At 68.8% G+C, this 20,394-nt stretch overlaps 1 protein-coding gene across 1 annotated transcript in view; it reads right to left on the bottom strand.

The window, feature by feature from the left end:
* Positions 1–853: 853 nt before the first annotated feature.
* LOC147413163 (ryanodine receptor 1-like) overlaps positions 854–20,394 on the bottom strand; it is a gene marked incomplete at its 3' end in the record, with an annotated part of 28,410 nt that continues 8,869 nt past the window's right edge. The window contains exons 16-36 of the mRNA XM_086480592.1: positions 19,438–19,676; positions 18,276–18,357; positions 17,082–17,212; positions 15,983–16,297; positions 14,618–14,858; positions 13,517–13,604; positions 13,294–13,386; positions 10,870–11,040; positions 10,686–10,745; positions 9,640–9,777; positions 8,819–8,931; positions 7,544–7,640; positions 7,340–7,446; positions 7,183–7,234; positions 6,430–6,510; positions 6,250–6,349; positions 5,167–5,246; positions 4,231–4,307; positions 3,139–3,212; positions 1,174–1,254; positions 854–942 (exon numbers count right to left, since the gene is read on the bottom strand). Of these exons, the coding sequence (XP_086336718.1) occupies positions 854–942; positions 1,174–1,254; positions 3,139–3,212; positions 4,231–4,307; positions 5,167–5,246; positions 6,250–6,349; positions 6,430–6,510; positions 7,183–7,234; positions 7,340–7,446; positions 7,544–7,640; positions 8,819–8,931; positions 9,640–9,777; positions 10,686–10,745; positions 10,870–11,040; positions 13,294–13,386; positions 13,517–13,604; positions 14,618–14,858; positions 15,983–16,297; positions 17,082–17,212; positions 18,276–18,357; positions 19,438–19,676 (2,509 nt within the window). The remainder of the gene's footprint in view (positions 943–1,173; positions 1,255–3,138; positions 3,213–4,230; positions 4,308–5,166; positions 5,247–6,249; positions 6,350–6,429; positions 6,511–7,182; positions 7,235–7,339; positions 7,447–7,543; positions 7,641–8,818; positions 8,932–9,639; positions 9,778–10,685; positions 10,746–10,869; positions 11,041–13,293; positions 13,387–13,516; positions 13,605–14,617; positions 14,859–15,982; positions 16,298–17,081; positions 17,213–18,275; positions 18,358–19,437; positions 19,677–20,394) is intronic.

Here is a 20,394-nt window from a genome sequence, read left to right as displayed (position 1 = left end):
TGGACCCCCGGCAGCGTGAGGGCGCGGGGAGGGGACGTGGGGATGGAGACGAGGGACCACCAGCAGCGTGAGGGCATGAGGAGGGGGACATGGGGAGGGGGACACAGGGATGGGGATGTGGGGACCGACAGCAGCGTGAGGGCACGGGGAGGGGGACATGGGGACGTGGGGACACAGGGATGGGGATGTGGGGACACCCGGCAGTGTGAGGGCACGGGGAGGGGGACGTGGGGATGGGACGTGGGGACCACCAGCAGTGTGAGGACACAGGGACCACCAGCATCATGGGGACACAGGGATGGGGATGTGGGGACCACCAGCAGCGTGAGGACGTGAGGAGGGGGACACGGGGATGGGGACACGGGGATGGGGACGTGGGGACCCCCAGCAGAGTGAGGACACAGGGGTGGGGGATGTGGGGACCACCAGTAGCACAAGGACGTGAGGATGGGGACATGGGGACCCCCAGCAGCGTGAGGGCACGGGGAGGGGGACATGGGGGCCACTGGCAGCACAGGGACACGGGGAGGGGGACGCGGGGATGGGGACGTGGGGACAGGAATTGGGGAGAGGGTCCAGGCTGGAGGCTGTGGTGTGGGGCTGGGGTGCGTGGTGGGTGACCGTGGGTGACCGTGGGGGGCGTTGGGGGGCAGTAGGGGGCGGTGGGTGACTGTGGGTGACCATGGGGGCAGTGGGGGGCAGTGGGTGACTGTGGGGGGCGGTGGGGGCAGTGGGTGACTGTGGGGGGCAGTGGGTGACCGTGGGGGGCAGTGGGGGGCAGTGGGTGGCTGTGGGTGGCTGTGGGTGGCTGTGGGGGGCGGTGGGGGGCGGTGGGGGGCGGTGGGGGCGGTACCTGGAGGCGCAGCAGATAATCCACGGTGCAGATGATGATGTTGATGGTGGTCGTGTTCCCCGTCTGGGTGCGCAGGTAGTTCTGGAAATCTGGGGGGGGGGGGGGGGGTCGGGGTCGGGGGGGGGGCAGAAATGGGGTGACACCAGCCCCACGGCCACCCTGCTGCCACCCCACGGCCACCCCACGGCCGCCCCACCGCCCCTCCTGCCCCACAGCCCCTTCTCCCGCCCCACGGCCCTCCAAAGCCCCTTCCCCCCACCCCGTGTCCCCTCACCGTGTCCCCTCACCGTGTCCCCCCGTGTCCCCCCGTGTCCCCTCACCGTTGTTGTGCCCCTCGCAGAGCAGCTGGAGCAGCCGGAAAAGATCCTGCGTGAACTCGTCGTCCGACATCACCTTCTCCCCTGGGGACGGGGGGGGGACACGGGGACAAGGTCGGGGTCACACGGGGACAAGGTCGGGGTCACACGGGGACAAGGGGGGGGGGGGTGTCAAGGTCAGGCCACCGGGTGACAGCCCCGGGGGGGTGGTGGGGACACAGCACAGCGGCAGGGGGGACACCCCGGGGGGGCACGGGGACACACTGGGGTGGCACTGGGATACCCCGGGGGGGCAGTGGGGACCCCCGGGGGGGCAGGGGGTTAGCAGAGGGAGGGGGCAGCCAGCGGGGCCGAGGGGTGAGGGACAAGCAGGGACAGGCGTGCGGTGGGGACGGTGCCACCCTCCTCCGCCCCCCCAGCCCTATAGACCCTATGGCAGGACCCTATAGACCCTGCAGCAGGGCCCTATAGACCCCATGGCAGCACCCTCAGCCCTATAGACCCTATGGCAGGACCCTACAGACCCTACAGCAGCACCCCCAGCCCTATAGAACCTATGGTAGCACCCTATAGATCCTATGGCAGCACCCTATAGACCCTATGGCAGCACCCCCAGCCCTATAGACCCTATGGCAGGACCCTACAGACCCTACAGCAGCACCCCCCAGCCCTATAGACCGTATGGCAGGACCCTATAGACCCTATGGCAGCGCCCTATAGACCCTAGAGCAGCACCCCCAGCCCTATAGACCCTAGAGCAGCACCCCCAGCCCTATAGCTCCCATCCGCCCCCCCAAGGCCTACAGCCCCCCTCTGCCCCCCCCATCTGCCCCCTATCTGCCTCCCCACGTGCTCCCCCAGCCCTACAGCCCCCCAGCCCCCCCTGTGCCCCCCCCCCGTGCCCCCCCCGTGCCCCCCAGCCCCGGGCGGGGGGTATTTACCGTTCTCACGGCTGATGACTGTCAGCAGGAGCCGGGGGGGGAGAGAAGGGGAGAGAGGAGTGAGCGGGGGCCGTGGGGGGCATTAGGGTGAGGGGGGTCATTAGGGTGAGGGGGGTCATTAGGCCTTGGGGGGGCATTAGGGTGAGGGGGGGCATTAGGCCTTGGAGGGGCATTAGGGTGGGGGGGGCATTAGGCTTGGGGGGGCATTAGGGTGAGGGGGGGCATTAGGGCTTGGGGGGGCATTAGGGCTTGGGGGTCATTAGGGCTTGGGGGTCATTAGGGTGAGGGGGGTCATTAGGGCTTGGGGGGGCATTAGGGTTTGGGGGTCATTAGGGCTTGGGGGGGCATTAGGGTGAGGGGGTCATTAGGGTGAGGGGGGGCATTAGGGTTTGGGGGGCATTAGGGCTTGGGGGGGCATTAGGGTGAGGGGGGGTCATTAGGGCTTGGGGGTGGTCATAAGGTTTGGGGGTCATTAGGCTTGGGGGGGGTCATTAGGCTTTGGGGGGTATTATTAGCCAGGGGTCGGCATTAGGTGCCTGGGGCTGTTAGGGGTCAAGGGGGGGCATTAGGGACCCGGGGGGGGGGGGGGTCATTAAGGCTTTGGGGGGGGGCGTTAGGGACCTGTGGGGGGGGGTCATTAGGGCTTTGGGGGGTATTATTAGCCCACGGGGGGCATTAGGCGCCTGGGGGCTGTTAGGGGTCGGGGGGGGGGGGGGTGTTAGGGCTTGGGGGGGGGGCTATTAAGGGCAAAAGGGGGGGCATTAGGGCTTGGGGGGTATTAAGGGCAATAGGGGGGGGCATTAGGGCTTGAGGGGGCATTAGGGACCCGAGGGGGGTCACTAGGGCTTGGGGGGGGGGCGTTAGGGACATGGGGGGGGGGTCATTAGGGCTTGGGGGGGGGCTCAGAGCCACATTAGCAGCGGGGGCTCGGGGGGAGCAGCAGCACAGGATGGGCCTCTCCCCTCCCCCCCCCCCCCCCCAATGCCCCGGGGGTCCCGGGGTGCCCGGGCAGGGCCCCCCCACTCACTCGTCCCCTCCTCGGTCACCATCCCCAGCCCCTCCGCCTTGTTCTGCCGCTCGAAGGCGTTCAGGTCCAGCACGCTGCGGGGAGGGGGGCGTTGGGGGGGTCCCCAAAACCCCTCCAGGGCCTGAGCCCCCCCCGCTGGGGGTCCTGAAGCTCTTGGGGACCCCCCCATCCCATCCCCAAAGCCTTGAACCCCCGTGGCACCCAGGGGGATGGGGGCGGGGGGATGATGCTCATGGGGGGTCCCTGATTCCCACGGGGGACCCCAAAGCCCATGGGGGGACCCTGATGCCCATGCGGGGCCCCCAAAGCCCACGGGGGGGGGGGGCCCTCAAGTCTCGTGGGGGGGTCCCTGATTCCCACGGGGGGACCCCAATGGCCAGTGCAGGACCCTGATGCCTGTGGGGGGTCCCTGGTTTCCATGGGGTCCCTAAAGCCCAGGGGGGGACCCCAAAGCCCATGGGGGGGGGTGTGTGTCCCTGATTTCCATGGCAGGGACTCCAAAGCCCACAGCAGGACCCTAATGCCCACAGGGGGACCCCAACACCCACGGGGAGACCCCCAAAGCCCTCGGGGGGGGGGGCTTGATGCCCATGGGGGGACCCCAACACCCACGGGGAGACCCCCAAAGCCCTCGGGGGGGGGGGCTTGATGCCCATGGGGGGACCCCAACACCCACGGGGAGACCCCAAAGCCCTCGGGGGGGGGGGCTTGATGCCCATGGGGGGACCCCAAAGCCTGGGAGGGTGTCAGCGATGCTCGTGGGGGTCCCTGGTTCCCATAGGGGGACCCTAAAGCCTATGGGGGGGGTCAGTGATGCCCGTGGGGGGGTCAGTGATGCCCGTGGGGGTCCCGACTTCCCACGGGGAGACCCCCAAAGCCCTCGGGGGGGGGGCTTGATGCCCATGGGGGGACCCCAAAGCCTGGGAGGGTGTCAACGATGCCATGGGGGTCCCTGGTTCCCATAGGGGGACCCTAAAGCCTATGGGGGGGGTCAGTGATGCCTGGGGGGGTCCCGACTTCCCATGGGGGGACCCCAGCAAGCCGCGGGGGGACCCCAAAGCCCACGGGGGGGGACCCCAGCCCGGGCATCACCTGCAGGTCTGCATCAGGGCCTGGACGCTCTGGAAGAACCCGGCCTCCCGCTTCTCCTTCAGGTAGTCCAGCATTTTCTGGGGGGGACGGACACGTGGGACACGTGCGGACAGACGGACACGGGGACACATGGGACACGTGCGGACAGACGGACACGGGGACACGGGTGTGCCACGGCACGGGGCGGGGGGATGGAAACACGGGGGGGAGCACACACGGACACGTGCATGGACGTACGGACTTGGGCACGGACACACGGACACGTGCATGGATGTATGGATGCGTGCACGACATACAGACACGAGCATGGTCATACGGACACGTGCAAGGACACATGGACACGTGCATGGATGTACGGAGACGTGCATGGACAGACGGACATGGAGACATGTGCACGGACACACGGACACGTGCGTGGATGTATGGAGATGTGCGCGGACAGACGGACACAGAGACGTGGGCATGGATGTACAGACACGTGCAAGGACACACGGACACGTGCATGGGTGTACGGACGTGTGCACGGACATACAGACACGTGCACGGACGTACAGACACACAGACACGCACGGACGTACGGACACATGCAAGGACACACGGACACGGAGACATGCGCATGGTCGTATGGACACGTGCACGGACACACGGACACGTGCATGGGTGTACGGAGCCGAGCACGGACACACGGACATGCACGGACGTACGGCCACATGCACGGACGTACAGACACATGCAAGGACACACGGACACGCACGGACCTACGGCCACGGGGGGTGCCAACCCCCGCCTGCAGACGCACGGACACGCACCAGCCGTGCCGGGACGGACGCCCCCGCGCACGCTGCCCCCCGCCGTGACCCAGCCCCGCGCACGGGGACACACGGACGCCCACGGGGACACACGGACGCCCACGGGGACACACGGACGCCCGCCCACCTGCTGCACCTCGGCGTTGCCCCCGTTGAGGAGGGAGATGCCCAGCTTGAGGGTGGAGGACACCATGTCGCCCCGCTCCCCTGCCAACGCCGACACCGTCACCGGCGCGTGCCACCGGCTGGCACGGGGGCCCTCGTGCAAGGGTGGGGGTGGGGGTGCGGCACAAGGGCCCTCGTGCAAGGGCGGGGGTGAGTGGCACGGGGGCCCTCGTGCAAGGCCGGGGGTGGGGGTGCGGCACAAGGGCCTCGTGCGAGGGCGGGGGTGGGGGTGCGTGGCACGGGGGCCCTCGTGCGCGGGCGGGGGTGGGGGGTGGCGTGGCACGAGGGCCCTCGTGCAAGGGCGGGGGTAGGGTTGCGGCACAAGGGCCCTCGTGCAAGGGTGGGGGTGAGTGGCACGAGGACCCTTGTGCAAGGGTGGGGGTGCGTGGCATGAGGACCCTCGTGCAAGGGTGGGGGTGCGTGGCACAAGGGCCCTCGTGCGAGGGCGGGGGTGGGGGGTGGCGTGGCACGAGGGCCCTCGTGCAAGGGCGGGGGTAGGGTTGCGGCACAAGGGCCCTCGTGCAAGGGTGGGGGTGAGTGGCATGAGGACCCTTGTGCAAGGGTGGGGGTGCATGGCATGAGGACCCTCGTGCAAGGGTGGGGGTGCGTGGCACAAGGGCCCTTGTGCAAGGGTGGGGGTGCGTGGCACGAGGACCGTCGTGCGCGGGCGGGGGTGGGGGTGCGTGGCACGAGGGCCCTCGTGCGAGGGCGGGGGTGGGGGTGCGTGGCACGAGGGCCCTCGTGCGCGGGCGGGGGTGGGGGTGCGTGGCACGGGGGCCCTCGTGCGCGGGCGGGAGTGGGGGTGCGTGGCACGGGGGCCCTCGTGCAAGGGCGGGGGTGGGGGTGCATGGCACGAGGACCCTCGTGCGCGGGCGGGGGTGGGGGCGCGTGGCACGGGGACCCTCGTGCGTGGGCGGGGGTGGGGGTGCGTGGCACGGGGGCCCTCGTGCGCGGGCGGGGGTGGGGGTGCGTGGCACGAGGGCCCTCGTGCAAGGGTGGGGGTGCGTGGCACGGGGGCCCTCGTGCGCGGGCGGGGGCCACCCACCCTTGCAGGCGCTGATCATCTGCAGCACCATCTCGGCCGCCCCCCGCGTGTGCAGCCGCGCCTGCTGGTACAGCAGCTTCTGCTTCTCCATCTCCTTCTCCTGGGGGGGGCGGATTGGGGGGGTCACAGGGGTCACGGGGGTCACGGGGGGTCGGGGTCTCAGGGCGTCCCCGCACCCACCTCGAATGAATCCTCCGCTTCTTCCTCCTCCTTCTCCTCCTCCTTCTTCTCCTCCTCTTCCCCTTCCTCGATGTGGCAGCTCTGGGGGGGGGTGGGCACACACACAACCCGGGGGGGTCCCCAGTTGAGCCCCCCCCCCCCCGGCCTTCTCGCTCCCCACCACCATCCTGGGGGGGTCCCCACAATCCCTGGAGGACCCCCCCCCCCCCAAACAGGGAGAGGTCCCAGCCCCATGCTGGGACCCTGGGGGTGAGTGGTTTGGGGGGGGGGCGTGGTGGGGACATTGTGGGGGGGACATGGAAGGACACGGGGGGACATGACTGGGGGGGGAACAAGGGGAAGGTGGAAGGGCACGGGGAGACCCCAGGGGGACATGGGAGGGACATGGGGCCACGCAGGGGGACACTGGGGGGACACGGGGGGGACACGGGGGGGACACGGGGGGGAATGTAGAAAGACACAAGGGGACATGGAGGGGACATGGGGGGGACATAGGGGGGCTGGGGGGGGGACAGGGGGGGACATGGGGGGGCTGGGAGGGGGCGGGGGGGACATGGAGGGGACATGGGGGAGACATGAGGGGGATGGGGGGGGGACAGGGGGAATATGGAAGGACACAGGGGGACACGGGGGGACACACGGGGGACAAGGAAGGACACGAGGAGCCCTGAGGGGGACATGGGAGGGACATGGGGCCACGCAGGGGGACACTGGGGGGGCATGGGGGGACACGGGGGGGGGTCCAGGACCCACCTTGGCCATGATGCCAGCGTACGCCATGTACAAATGATCCTTCTCCAACTTACTGCGGGGGGGGGGGGACACAGGACAGGGCTCAAGGGGGTGCCCCGGGATACCCCCCCCAACACCCCATGGGGGGCCCCTAGGCCCCCCTTGCCCCCCCCCCCACCTCTTTTCGGTCAGCGCCGTCCGGCTGAAGTGCAGGATGAGCTGGTGCAGGGGGTCCGGCTTCTTGTCCCGCTCCTCTTCCTCCTCCTCCTCTTCCTCCCCCGGCTTCTACCTCGGCCACCACGGCAAGGGCTCAGGTTTGGGGGGGGGGTGGGGGTGTTCCCCCCCCCCCCCCAAAGCCGGGCAGGGTCCCCCCCCGGCTCACCGAGAGGTCGTCGATCATGCGGTCCTCGAAGGGATGCTCCTCGGGCAGCAGCCAGGCCAGCTTGTACGCCTCCAGGAACATGTTGCAGGCCCGGTGCCTGGGGGGGACACCGGGGTGACGGCGCCCGGGAGGGGGGTCCCCAGCCCCGGGGACACCGGGGGTGACAGAGGAGGGGGTCCCCAGACCCGGGACCTGGAGGCTGGGGGGGCGGGGGACCCAGCCAGGGGGCTCCCGGTTGTCCCTAGGGGCTCCCAGAGGCTCTCGAGGGGGTTCCCAGTTACCCCCCAGTTGTCCCCAGTGCCTCCCAGAGGCTCTCAAGGGCTTCCCAGTTACCCCCAGGGGCTCCCAGAGGGTCTGCAGGGGGTTCCCAGTTACTCCCAGAAGGTTTCTGGGTTACCCTCAGGGGTTCCCAGTTGTCCCTAGGGGCTCTCAAGGGGGTTCCCAGTTACCCCCAGTTGTCCCCAGTGCCTCCCGGAGGCTCTCAAAGGCTTCCCAGTTACCCCCAGGGGCTCCCAGAGGGTCTGCAGGGGGTTCCCAGTTACTCCCAGAAGGTTTCTGGGTTACCCTCAGGGGTTCCCAGCTGTCCCCAGTGCCTCCCAGAGGCTCTCAAGGGCTTCCCAGTTACCCCCAGGGGCTCCCAGAGGGTCTGCAGGGGGTTCCCAGTTACTCCCAGAAGGTTTCTGGGTTACCCTCAGGGGTTCCCAGTTGTCCCTAGGGGCTCTCAAGGGGGTTCCCAGTTACCCCCAGTTGTCCCCAGTGCCTCCCAGAGGCTCTCAAGGGGTTCCCAGTTACCCCCAGTTGTCCCCAGGGGCACCCAGTGGCTCTCCAGGGGGTTCCCATTGACTCCCAGTTGTCTTCAGGGGCTCCCGAGGCTCTCAAGGGTGTTCCCAGTTACCCCCAGCTACCCCCAGAAGGGTTCTGGGTTGCCCTTAGGGATTCTCAGTTGCCCCCAGCAGCTCCCGGTTGCCCCCAGGAGCTCCCCACTTGCCTCCACAAGGCTCTGGAACATTCCCAGTTGCCCCTAAAGGGGTCCTGGTTGCCCCCCCGATGCTTCCCAGTTGCCCCAGGGGCTCCCACGGTCTTCCCAGTTACACCCAGGCGCTCCCCAGTTGCCTCTAGCACCTCCCATGGCATTCCCCGTGACCCCCAGGAGCCTCCCAGCTGCCCCTCCCCGTGGCTCCCCAGTGGTCCCAATCACCCCTAGGGGATCTCGGGGTGTTCAGACCTGCCCCCCCCAGCAGCTCCCAGTCCCTCCCAGTCCCCCCCAGTGCCCACCTGGGCAGGTTGTAGAGGGGCGTCATGCGGAAGCAGGCGACCACGGCGCGGCGGCGCTGCTTGGAGAGCAGCTTGTGCCACACGGCCTTCTTGGACTTGTAGGGGTGCTCCGTCTGCGGGGCGCGGGGGGTCACCTGGGCGGCCCCCCCCCCGACACCCAGGGACCCCCCGGGAGCATCCGGGGACCCCCCAGTGGCCCCAACCTTCTTGAGGTGGTAGAACATGGCCAACAACTCCTGGGGACCCCCAGATTCTGTGGGACCCCCCACCTTCTTGAGGTGGTAGAGCATGGCCAACACCTGGAGACCCCCGGATTCTGGGGGATCCCCAACCTTCTTGAGGTGGTAGAGCATGGCAAACACCTGGGGACCCCTGGATTCTGGGGGACCCCCAGCCTTCTTGAGGCGGTAGAACATGGCCAACACCTCCTGCACCCCAGGGACCCCCGGATTCTGTGGGACCCCCAACCTTCTTGAGGTGGCAGAGCATGGCCAACACCTGGAGACCCCCGGATTCTGTGGGACCCCCAACCTTCTTGAGGTGGCAGAGCATGGCCAACACCTGGAGACCCCCGGATTCTGTGGGACCCCCAACCTTCTTGAGGTGGTAGAGCATGGCAAACACCTGGGGACCCCCAGATTCTGGGGGACCCCCAGCCTTCTTGAGGCGGTAGAACATGGCCAACACCTCCTGCACCCCAGGGATCCCCGGATTCTGTGGGACCCTCAACCTTCTTGAGGTGGCAGAGCATGGCCAACCCCTCCTGCACCCCAGGGACCCCCCAGCCCCCCTCCCCGGGACCCCCCCGCGGGTCCCCTGACCTGCTCGAGGTGGTAGAGCACGGCCGACACCTCCTGCACCCTCCGGACGATCTTCTCGGGGCTGTCGGAGTCCTCGGCCTTGCCGGCCATCTCGCGGTACAGGGCCATCTGCCACCGCATGGACGAGTTGTTCTCGCACTGGGGACACGGGGGAGGGGGGACAGGGTGAGCGTGGGGACGTGGTGGGGCACATGGGGACCACGGGGGTACAGGCACCGCGGTGACCGTGGGGACACGGGGACTGCAGGGACCATCAAGACCTGGTGGGGCACATGGGGACCATGGGGACATGGGGACCATGAGGGTCATGGGGACACGGGGACCACAGGGACCATGGTGGGGACATGGGGACCACAGGGGACATGGGGACCATAAGGACACAGTGGGGACCATGAGGACCATGGGGACGCAGGGACCATGAGGACCATGGGGACACGGGGACCACAGGGACCATGGTGGGGACATGGGGACTATGGGGACATGGGGACCATAAGGACACAGTGGGGACCATGAGGACCATGGGGACATGGGGACCACAGAGACCATGAAGACCTGGTGAGGCACATGGGGACCATGGGGACCCAGTGGGGACCAGGGGGATGCAGGCACCACGATGACCATGGGGACACGGGGACCACAGGGACCATGGTGGGGACATGAGGACCATGGGGACACAGTGGGGACCAGGGGGATAAAGGCGCCACGATGACCATGAGGACACGGGGACCACAGTGACCATGGTGGGGACATGGGGACCACGGGGGGGCGCAGGCGCCACGATGACCATGGGGACACGGGGGACCACAGGGACCACCGAGACATGGTGGGGCACACGGGGACCGTGAGGACCATGAGGACCACAAGGGCACAGGCCCCATGATGACCGTGGAGACGTGGTGACCCCGGAGCCACGGTGGGGACACGGGGACTGCGGGGCTCCAGGCACGGACGCAGGGACCACGGGGACGTGGAGGGGGCCACAGGGCGGGGGGCACGCGGCGGGGACACGTGGCGGGGGACACGTGGCGGGGGACGGGCCACCTCACCTTGCCCTGCAGGTGCAGGTTGTTGTGGAGGAACTCCCGCACCTCCTCGTCCGTGTCCTTCTGCGGGGGGGGGCGGGGGGACACACACACACGGGCACAACAGGGTCACGTCGGGGCGGGAGGGCTGCCCCCACCCCGGGGAGCTGTCCCCAGGCTGGGAGGGGGCTGTCCCCAAGCCACCCACCAGGGCGTAGCGGCTCTTGGCCAGGCTGATGAGCTCCTGGTCGGTGGGCGAGCACATGTTGAGGCCGATGGGCAGCATCTTCTTCAGGGTGGCGACGATGAGGGAGGTGTGGACGGAGTAACGGTCCCCGCGGCGCTTCTTCTTCGTCCGCTCCTGCTCCGAGCCACCCCCCTGCCGGGGGAGGGGACAGGGACGGGGGGGCGTCAGGGCCACCCCTGCCCTGGGCCAGGGCATCGTGTCCCGTGTCGCGGGGACCTCAGCGGTGGGAACCCCCCCCCCCCGCGCCGTAAGGATGAGGGACATCAGCACCGGGAACCGCCCCCCGCCCCCCGTGCCGTGGGGACACCTCGGGGCCGGCAGCCCTGTGCCACAGGGGTGGGGGACATCAGGGGTGGGGGGACATTGGGGACGGGGGGACATTGGGGACGGGGGGACATTGGGGACAGGGGGACATCAGGGGTGGGGGGTCATCAGGGACAGGGGGACATCAGGGATGGGGGGACATCAGGGATGGGGGGACATCAGGGACAGGGGGACATCAGGGACGGGGGACATCAGGGACAGGGGGACATCAGGGACGGGGGGACATCAGGGATGGGGGGACATCAGGGGTGGGGGGACATCAGGGACGGGGGGACATCAGGGATGGGGGGACATCAGGGGTGGGGGGACATCAGGGACAGGGGGACATCAGGGATGGGGGGACATCAGGGATGGGGGGACATCAGGTATGGGGGGACATCAGGGACGGGGGGACATCAGGGATGGGGGGACATCAGGGACGGGGGGACATCAGGGCCACAGTCTCCAGCAGCCCCCAGGATGCCAGATGTGCCCCCGTGGTGCAGGACCCCAGGATGCTCTTGGGGGTCCCAGCCGTGGTGGCCCCGAGGAGCAGGACCCTGGGGGGTCCTGGGGGTCCCAGCTGTGGTGGCCCCACAGAACAGGACCCTGGGGGGGTCCTGGGGGTCCCAGCCGTGGTGGCCCCGAGGAGCAGGACCCCAGGGCGGGGGCCGGGGTCCCTGGGGCCCCCTCCCCACGCGCCGTGGCCCCGCTAACCTGGCCGTCTCCGGACTAGGTGCCAGCACCCGCAGCCAAGGGCAGGAGAGAAGAGACACCGTTAGGTCCCCGTCCCCACGGCCCGGGGGGTGACGCGGGGGGCCCGGGTGGGCGGGGAGGGATGGAGACCCCTGGATAAGGGGGGGGGGGAGCAGGAGGGATGGAAATGCCTGGGGTTGGGTGGGTTTGGGGGTACTGGGTGGGTTTGGGGGTACCAGGGAGGTTGGGAGGGACGGAGATGCCTGGGGTTGGGTGGGTTTGGGGGTACCGGGTGGGTTTGGGGGTACTGGGTGGGATTGGGGGTACCAGGGAGGTTGAGAGGGACAGAGATGCCTGGGGTTGGGTGGGTTTGGGGGTACCAGGGGTGCTGGGGGCACCAGGTGGGGCAGGAGGGATGGAGATACCCGGGGTTGGATGGGTTTGGGGGTACCGGGTGGGTTTGGGGGTACCAGGGAGGTTGGGAGGGACGGAGATGCCTGGGGTTGGGTGGGTTTGGGGGTACTGGGTGAGTTTGGGGGTACCAGGGGTGCTGGGGGTACCAGGTGGGGCAGGAGGGATGGAGATGCCCGGGGTTGGGTGGGTTTCGGGGTACAGGGTGGGTTTTGGGGTACCAGGGAGGTTGGGAGGGACAGAGATGCCTGGGGTTGGGTGGGTTTGGGGGTACTGGGTGAGTTTGGGGGTACCAGGGGTGCTGGGGGCACCAGGTGGGGCAGGAGGGATGGAGATGCCCGGGGTTGGGTGGGTTTGGGGGTACCGGGTGGGTTTGGGGGTACCAGGGAGGTTGGGAGGGACGGAGATGCCTGGGGTTGGGTGGGTTTGGGGGGTACCGGGTGGGTTTGGGGGTACTGGGTGGGTTTGGAGGTACCAGGGAGGTTGAGAGGGACGGAGATGCCTGGGGTTGGGTGGGTTTGGGGGTACTGGGTGGGTTTGGAGGTACCAGGGAGGTTGAGAGGGACGGAGATGCCTGGGGTTGGGTGGGTTTGGGGGTACCAGGTGGGTTTGGGGGTGGGTTTGGGGGTACCAGGGAGGTTGAGAGGGACGGAGATGCCTGGGGTTGGGTGGGTTTGGGGGGTACCGGGTGAGTTTGGGGGTACCAGGGGTGCTGGGGGTACCAGGTGGGGCAGGAGGGATGGAGATACCCGGGGTTGGGTGGGTTTGGGCGTGGTTTGGGGGTACCGGGTGGGTTTGGGGGTACCGGGTGGGTTCGGGGGCACCAAGGAGGTTGGGAGGGACAGGTGGGTTGGGAAGGATGGAGACCCCCTGCAGATCCAGGGGCTCGGGGAGGTGCAGGGTGATGAGGGGCTCTGGGGGTGGCAGGCAGGAGGTGGGGGTGCAGCTGGGGGTGTCCCGCCCCCCGCCCCCCACCTTGGCCATCTTGCTCTTGCTGTCGGCGGTGAGGAAGGACATGTTGTTGATCTCGTTCTGCACCACGAAGTTCTGCTCCTCGCGCTTGAAGTTCTGCCGGGGCCGGGAGGACGCGGCGATGAGCCCCCCCCCGCCCGGGACCCCCGCACCCCGTGCACCGCGGTCCCCCCTGTGTCGTGTCCCGTGTCCCCCCCCCCCCCCCCCCCAGCTGCCCCCCACTCACGTGGGACTTGGACCAGTAGATGAAGACCTCCCCGACCATGCGGAACAGCTCCTCCGCGTCCTCGTTGGGCTCCGTCAGCCACTTGGCCCTGCCGGTCCCATGGCCACCATCAGCGGGTGCCCGTGGCCACCAGCAGTGGGTGCCCGTGGCCACCATCAGCGGGTGCCCGTGGCCACCAGCAGTGGGTGCCCGTGGCCACCATCAGCAGGTGCCCGTGGCCACCAGCAGAGGGTCCCCATGGCCACCATTAATGGGGCCCCAGGGTCACCATCAGGGGATGCCCATGGCCACCATCAGTGGGTCCCTGTGGCCACCATCAATGAGTGCCTGTGGCCACCAGCAGTGGGTCCCCAGCATCACCATCAGGAGATGTCCATGGTCACCAGCAGTGCGTCCCTGTGGCCACCATCAATGGTGCCTGTGGCCACCAGCAGTGGGTCCTCATGGCCACCAGCAGTGGGTCCCCATGGCCACCATCAATGAGGACCCATGGCCACCATCAGGGGATCCCCATGGCCACCATCAGGGGATCCCCATGGCCACCATCAGAGGGTCCCTATGGCCACCACCAATGGGTCCCCAGCATCACCATCAGGGGATGCCCATGGCCACCATCAGTGGGTCCCTGTGGCCACCATCAATGGGTCCCTGTGGCCACCACCAATGAGTGCCTGTGGCCACCAGCAGTGGGTCCCTGTGGCCACCAGCAGTGGGCCCCTGTCGCCACCATCAATGGGGCCCCATGGCAACCATCAGGAGATGTCCATGACCACCATCAGGGGATCCCCATGGCCACCATCAGAGGGTCCCTGTGGCCACCATCAATGGGTGCCTGTGGCCACCATCAATGGGTGCCTGTGGCCACCAGCAGTGGGTCCCTGTGGCCACCATCAATGGGTGCCTGTGACCACCAGCAGTGGGTCCCTGTGGCCACCACCAATGGGTCCCCAGCATCACCATCAGGGGATCCCCATGGCCACCATCAGAGGGTCCCCGTGGCCACCGTCAGGGGATGCCCCTGCCCCCCAGCTTTGCCCCCCCCCCGGCCCCCCCCAGGGTCCCCAGGGGACACCCCTCCGCCGCCCCGCGTCCCCCCCTCACCGGCTGTTGTCCACGTAGCGGATGAGCAGCGGGTAGAGCGCGTAGAGGTCGCGGCAGAGGACGGAGAACTCGTCGCGGATGAGGAGCTCGGCGTCCTCCCCCTCCGCCTTGGCCTCCATGCGCAGCTGCTCCTCCTCGGCCACCACCTTGCCCGCCCGCTTCTTCAGCTTCTCCATGGTGGGGATGAAGTGGGAGCGCAGCAGCTCCGGCCGCGCCTTGCTGACGATGGGCTGGGCGAACACTGCGGGGGCGGCGCCGGGCTGCTGGGCCGGGGGCTCCCGGGGGCACCCGGGGCCGCCAGCGCCGTCCTCGGGGCCACCAGAACCATCCCAAGACCCACTCAGGGCCACCAGCACCATCCTTGGGATGACTAGAACCATCCCAAGACCCACCCAGGGCTACCAGCACCATCCTTGGGGCCACCAGCACCATCCTTGGGGCCACCAGAACCATCCCAAGACCCATCCAGGGCCACCAGCACCATCCTTGGGGCCACCAGAACCATCCCAAGACCCATCCAGGGCCACCAGCACCATCCTTGGGGCCACCAGAACCATCCCAAGACCCACCCAGGGCCACCAGCACCATCCTTGGGACCACCAGAACCATCCCAAGACCCACCCAGAGCCACCAGCACCATCCTTGGGGCCACCAGAACCATCCCAAGACCCATCCAGGGCCACCAGCACCATCCTTGGGGCCACCAGAACCATCCCAAGACCCACCTAGGGCCACCAGCACCATCCTTGGGGCCACCAGAACCATCCCAAGACCCACCCAGGGCCACCAGCACCATCCTTGGGGCCACCAGAACCATCCCAAGACCCACCTAGGGCCACCAGCACCATCCTTGGGGCCACCAGCCCCATCCCAAGACCCACCCAGGGCCGCCAGCAGCACCCCTGGGGCCACCAGAACCATCCCAAGACCCACCCAGGGCTGCCAGCAGCACCCCTGGGGCCACCAGAACCATCCCAAGACCCACCCAGGGCTACCAGCACCATCCTTGGGGCCACCAGCACCATCCCAAGACCCGCCCAGGGCCACCAGCACCATCCTTGGGGCAACCAGCCCCATCCCAAGACCCACCTAGGGCCACCAGCACCATCCTTGGGGCCACCAGAACCATCCCAAGACCCACCCAGGGCCACCAGCAGCACCCCTGGGGCCACCAGAACCATCCCAAGACCCACCCAGGGCCACCAGCCCCATCCTTGGGGCCACCAGCACCATCCCTGGGACCACCAGCACCATCCCAAGACCCGCCCAGGGCCACCAGCCCCATCCCCGGGGCCACCAGCCCCATCCCAAGACCCACCCGTGGCCCCCAGCGCCACCGACGCCCCCCGTCGCCCCCCGCCCCACCTGCCAGGCGCTTCATCCAGGAGGCCTCGTCGATGCCCAGGTTGTTGACCACGATGCGGAGGATGTTGCCCAGGAGGGCGTTGAGGTGGTGGCCGGTGACGGCGGTGGCCCAGGGCCCCTGGGGGAGGCTGTCGGGGCCGCGCTCCCACCAGCGGGGCAGGTAGTTGCAGAGCATGGGGAGGGTCACCTCGATGACGTGGGGCATCTCGGTGTAGCGGGCCCCCGACTCCGCCAGCCCCCCGATGTCCCGCATCAGCCGCTCCAGGTCCGGGATGTCCGGGCACATCTCCTCCACCCGGCCGGGGAGCCCCAGGACTGCGGGGACACGGGGGTGGCACCGGGCAGGGGGGCACCCCACGGCGAGGAACCCACCGCGGGGGGGGGGGGGAGAGCTGAAGGGGGGCGATGGGGATGTGGGGGGACCCCGAAGCGGGGAGACGTGAGAGGGACAGCGGAGACGTGGGGGGACCCCCACGTGGGGAGAGCTGAAGGGGGGCGATGGGGATGTGGGGGGACCCCGAAGTGGGGAGACGTGAGAGGGGACAGTGAAGATGAGGGGGGACCCCAAACCTGGGGCCCCTGGGGAGGCACATGGAGACCCCAAAGTGGGGAGACATGAGAGGGACAGTGGAGACGTGGGGGGACCCCCACGTGGGGAGAGCTGAAGGGGGGCAATGGGGATGTGGGGGGACCCCAAAGGTGGGGGCGAGCGAGGGGTCTTGGGGACAAAGAGGGGTCCCAGTGTTGGGGGTCCATCAGGGTACCCCAGAGCTGGGGAGACTTGGGGGCATCAGGAGCTGGCGGGGACACGTGAGAGGGACACCAGCGATGTGGGGGGACCCCAAAGTGGGGAGAGCTGAAGTGGGGCGATGGGGATGTGGGGGGACCCCAATGTAGGGACACGTGAGAGGGACAGCGGAGACGTGGGGGGACCCCAAAGTGGGGACACATGGGAAGGACAGCGGAGACGTGGGGGGATCCCAAACCTGGGGCCCCTGGGGAGGCACGCGGGGACGCGGGGGCACACGGGGACCCACGGGGACCCTCGGGGACGGGGGGGGGCCGGCGGGGGGCCGGCGGGGGGTCCCGCCCCACTCACTGGCCCGCTCGCGGGGGGACTTGGTGCTGTAGACGGAGCAGGGGTTGAACTGGTTGAGCCGCGGCTCCAGGAAGGCCACGGGCATGGCGGCCGCCAGCCGGGCCAGGCACTCCCCCAGCGCCGGGCGCTGCCTGCGGGCACGGGGCACGGGGCACGGGTCACCCCCGCCCCACGGCGCCCCACGGCGCCCCACGGCGCCCCACGGGGGTCCCGCGGCGCCCCACGGGCACCCCACGGGCACCCCACGGTCTGCAGGGACGGGGGTGCCGGGCGACGCGGACACCCCGCGGGCACCTCATAGGCACCCCAGACCCACGGACACCCCGTGGGCACCCCACGGACACCCCATGGACACCCCACGGGCGCCCCAGGTTCATGGGCACCCCACAGACACCCTATGGCCACCCCAGACCCACAGATACCCCACAGACACCCCACGGACACCCCAGATCCATGGGCACCCCATGGGCACCTCATAGGCACCCCGTGGGCACCCCAGACCCACAGACACCCCATGGGCACCCCACGGGCACCCCAGGTTCATGGGCACCCCATGGGCACCTCATAGGCACCCTGTGGGCACCCCAGACCCACAGACACCCCATGGGCACCCCACGGGCGCCCCAGGTTCATGGGCACCCCACAGACACCCTATGGCCACCCCAGACTCACAGACACCCCACGGGCACCCCATGGACACCCCATGGGCGCCCCAGGTTCATGGGCACCCCACAGACACCCTATGGCCACCCCAGACCCACAGACACCCCGTGGGCACCCCGTAGATGCCCCAGATCAATGGTCACCCCACAGACACCCCACAGACCCCCCACAGACACCCCCCGGACATCCTATGACCACCCCAGATCCATGGGCACCCCATGGCCACCCCAGATCCATGGACACCCCATGAGCCCCCCCCCAGACACCCCATGGCCACCCCAGACCCACGGACACCCCATGGGCACCCCATGGCCACCCCAGATCCACGGATACCCCCCAGACACCCCACGGGCACCCCAAATTCGCAGACACCCCACAGGAACAGGTCCCCCAGGGCCACCCCAGAGTCACGGACATCCCAAAGCCACGGGCGCCCCAGGGGACACGGGGACCCCACGGCCACCCCCCAAGCGCCCCCGGCTCTGCAGGCAGAGGGGTTTTGGGGGTCTTGGCCCCCCCCCAGCCCCCCACCTCTCCACGTAGGGGTTCCTGGTGGTGCCCAGCGAGTAGATGCTGCAGAGGATGCGGTAGCAGGAGACCTGGACGTCATCGACTGCGGGGACAGGGGACACTCAGGGCGGCGGTGTCCCCAACGCCTGGGGGGGCCCTGCACCCCCAAACTGCCCCAGCGCTCCCCGGACAGCCCCAGCCCCCCTGTTCCCACGTCCCTGCTGAGCCCCCTGTCCCCAGCATGTCCCCAATGTGTCCCCACGTCCCACATCCCTCCCGCGCCCCCTGTCCCCAACGTGTCCCCTGTCCCCAACGTGTCCCCACGCCCCCCACCCCCGCCGAGCCCCCTGTCCCCAACGTGTCCCCAATGTGTCCCCACGTCCCACATCCCTCCCAAGCCCCCTGTCCCCAACGTGTCCCCTGTCCCCAACGTGTCCCCACGCCCCCCACCCCCGCTGAGCCCCCTGTCCCCAACGTGTCCCCAATGTGTCCCCACGTCCCACATCCCTCCCAAGCCCTCTGTCCCCAACATGTCCCCTGTCCCCAATGTGTCCCCAATGTGTCCCCATGTCCCACAACCCTCCCAAGCCCTCTGTCCCCAACATGTCCCCTGTCCCCAATGTGTCCCCATGCCCCACGCCCCCGCCGAGCCCCCTGTCCCCAACGTGTCCCCAATGTGTCCCCATGTCCCACATCCCTCCCAAGCCCTCTGTCCCCAACATGTCCCCTGTCCCCAACAAGTCCCCATGCCCCACACTCCCACTGAGCCCCCTGTCCCCAACATGTCCCCAATGTGTCCCCACGTCCCACATCCCTCCCAAGCCCTCTGTCCCCAACATGTCCCCTGTCCCCAACGTGTCCCCAATGTGTCCCCACGTCCCACATCCCTCCCAAGCCCTCTGTCCCCAACATGTCCCCTGTCCCCAACGTGTCCCCAATGTGTCCCCACGTCCCACATCCCTCCCAAGCCCTCTGTCCCCAACATGCCCCCTGTCCCCAATGTGTCCCCATGTCCCACAACCCTCCCAAGCCCCCTGTCCCCAACATGTCCCCAATGTGTCCCCACGTCCCACATCCCTCCCAAGCCCCAACATGTCCCCTGTCCCCAACGTGTCCCCACGCCCCCCGCCCCCGCCGAGCCCCCTGTCCCCAGCGTGTCCCCAGCGCGTCCCCGTGGGCTCACGGATGACGTCGTCCCCGAAGCTGTGCTGGGCCACGTGCTCGAAGAGGGAGGTGAGGACGGGCAGGAGGGCCACCGTGGTGTAGTTGATGTTCTGGGCCACCCCCTTGACCTGGGTGCGGCTCTGCGTCACCTTCCCCAGCTTGAGGTTCTCCACCATCTTCTCGATGTCCTCGGCCGCGCTCTCGAAGAAGGAGCGCAGCCCCGCCTTGACGATCTCGGGGCCCGACTTCATCACCGTCCTGGGGACACGGGGGGACGCTCAGCGCGGGGACGCGCCGGGGGGCCGCTGGGGACACCGGGCACGGCCAGTGCTGGGGACACCGGGCATGGCCACCACCCTGGGGTCAAGTATGGGCAGTGTTGGGGACACTGGGCATGGCCACCACCCTGGGGACATGTGTGGGCAGCACTGGGGACACTGGGCATGGCCACTGTTGGGGACACCAGGCATGGCCACCACCCTGGGGACACGTGTGGGCAGCGTTGAGGACACTGGGCATGGCCACCACCCTGGGGACATGTGTGGGCAGCGTTGGGGACACTGGGCATGGCCACTGTTGGGGACAACAGGCATGGCCACCACCCTGGGGACATGTGTGGGCAGCACTGGGGACACTGGGCATGGCCACCACCCTGGGGGCACGTACGGGGAGCACTGGGGACACTGGGCATGGCCACTGCTGGGGACACCAGGCACGGCCACCACCCTGGGGACACGTGTGGGCAGCGTTGGGGACACTGGGCATGGCCACTGTTGGGGACAACAGGCATGGCCACCACCCTGGGGACATGTGTGGGCAGCACTGGGGACACTGGGCATGGCCACCACCCTGGGGTCAAGTATGGGCAGTGTTGGGGACACTGGGCATGGCCACCACCCTGGGGACACGTGTGGGCAGCACTGGGGACACTGGGCATGGCCACTGCTGGGGACACTGGGCACGGCCACCACCCTGG

Source organism: Leptosomus discolor, unplaced genomic scaffold, assembly GCF_034619465.1.
Source record: "Leptosomus discolor isolate bLepDis1 unplaced genomic scaffold, bLepDis1.hap2 HAP2_SCAFFOLD_251, whole genome shotgun sequence".
Classification (NCBI taxonomy): domain Eukaryota; kingdom Metazoa; phylum Chordata; class Aves; order Leptosomiformes; family Leptosomidae; genus Leptosomus; species Leptosomus discolor.
Note: the sequence above shows the minus strand (reverse complement) of the source record. Positions and strands in the feature narration are given on the sequence as shown.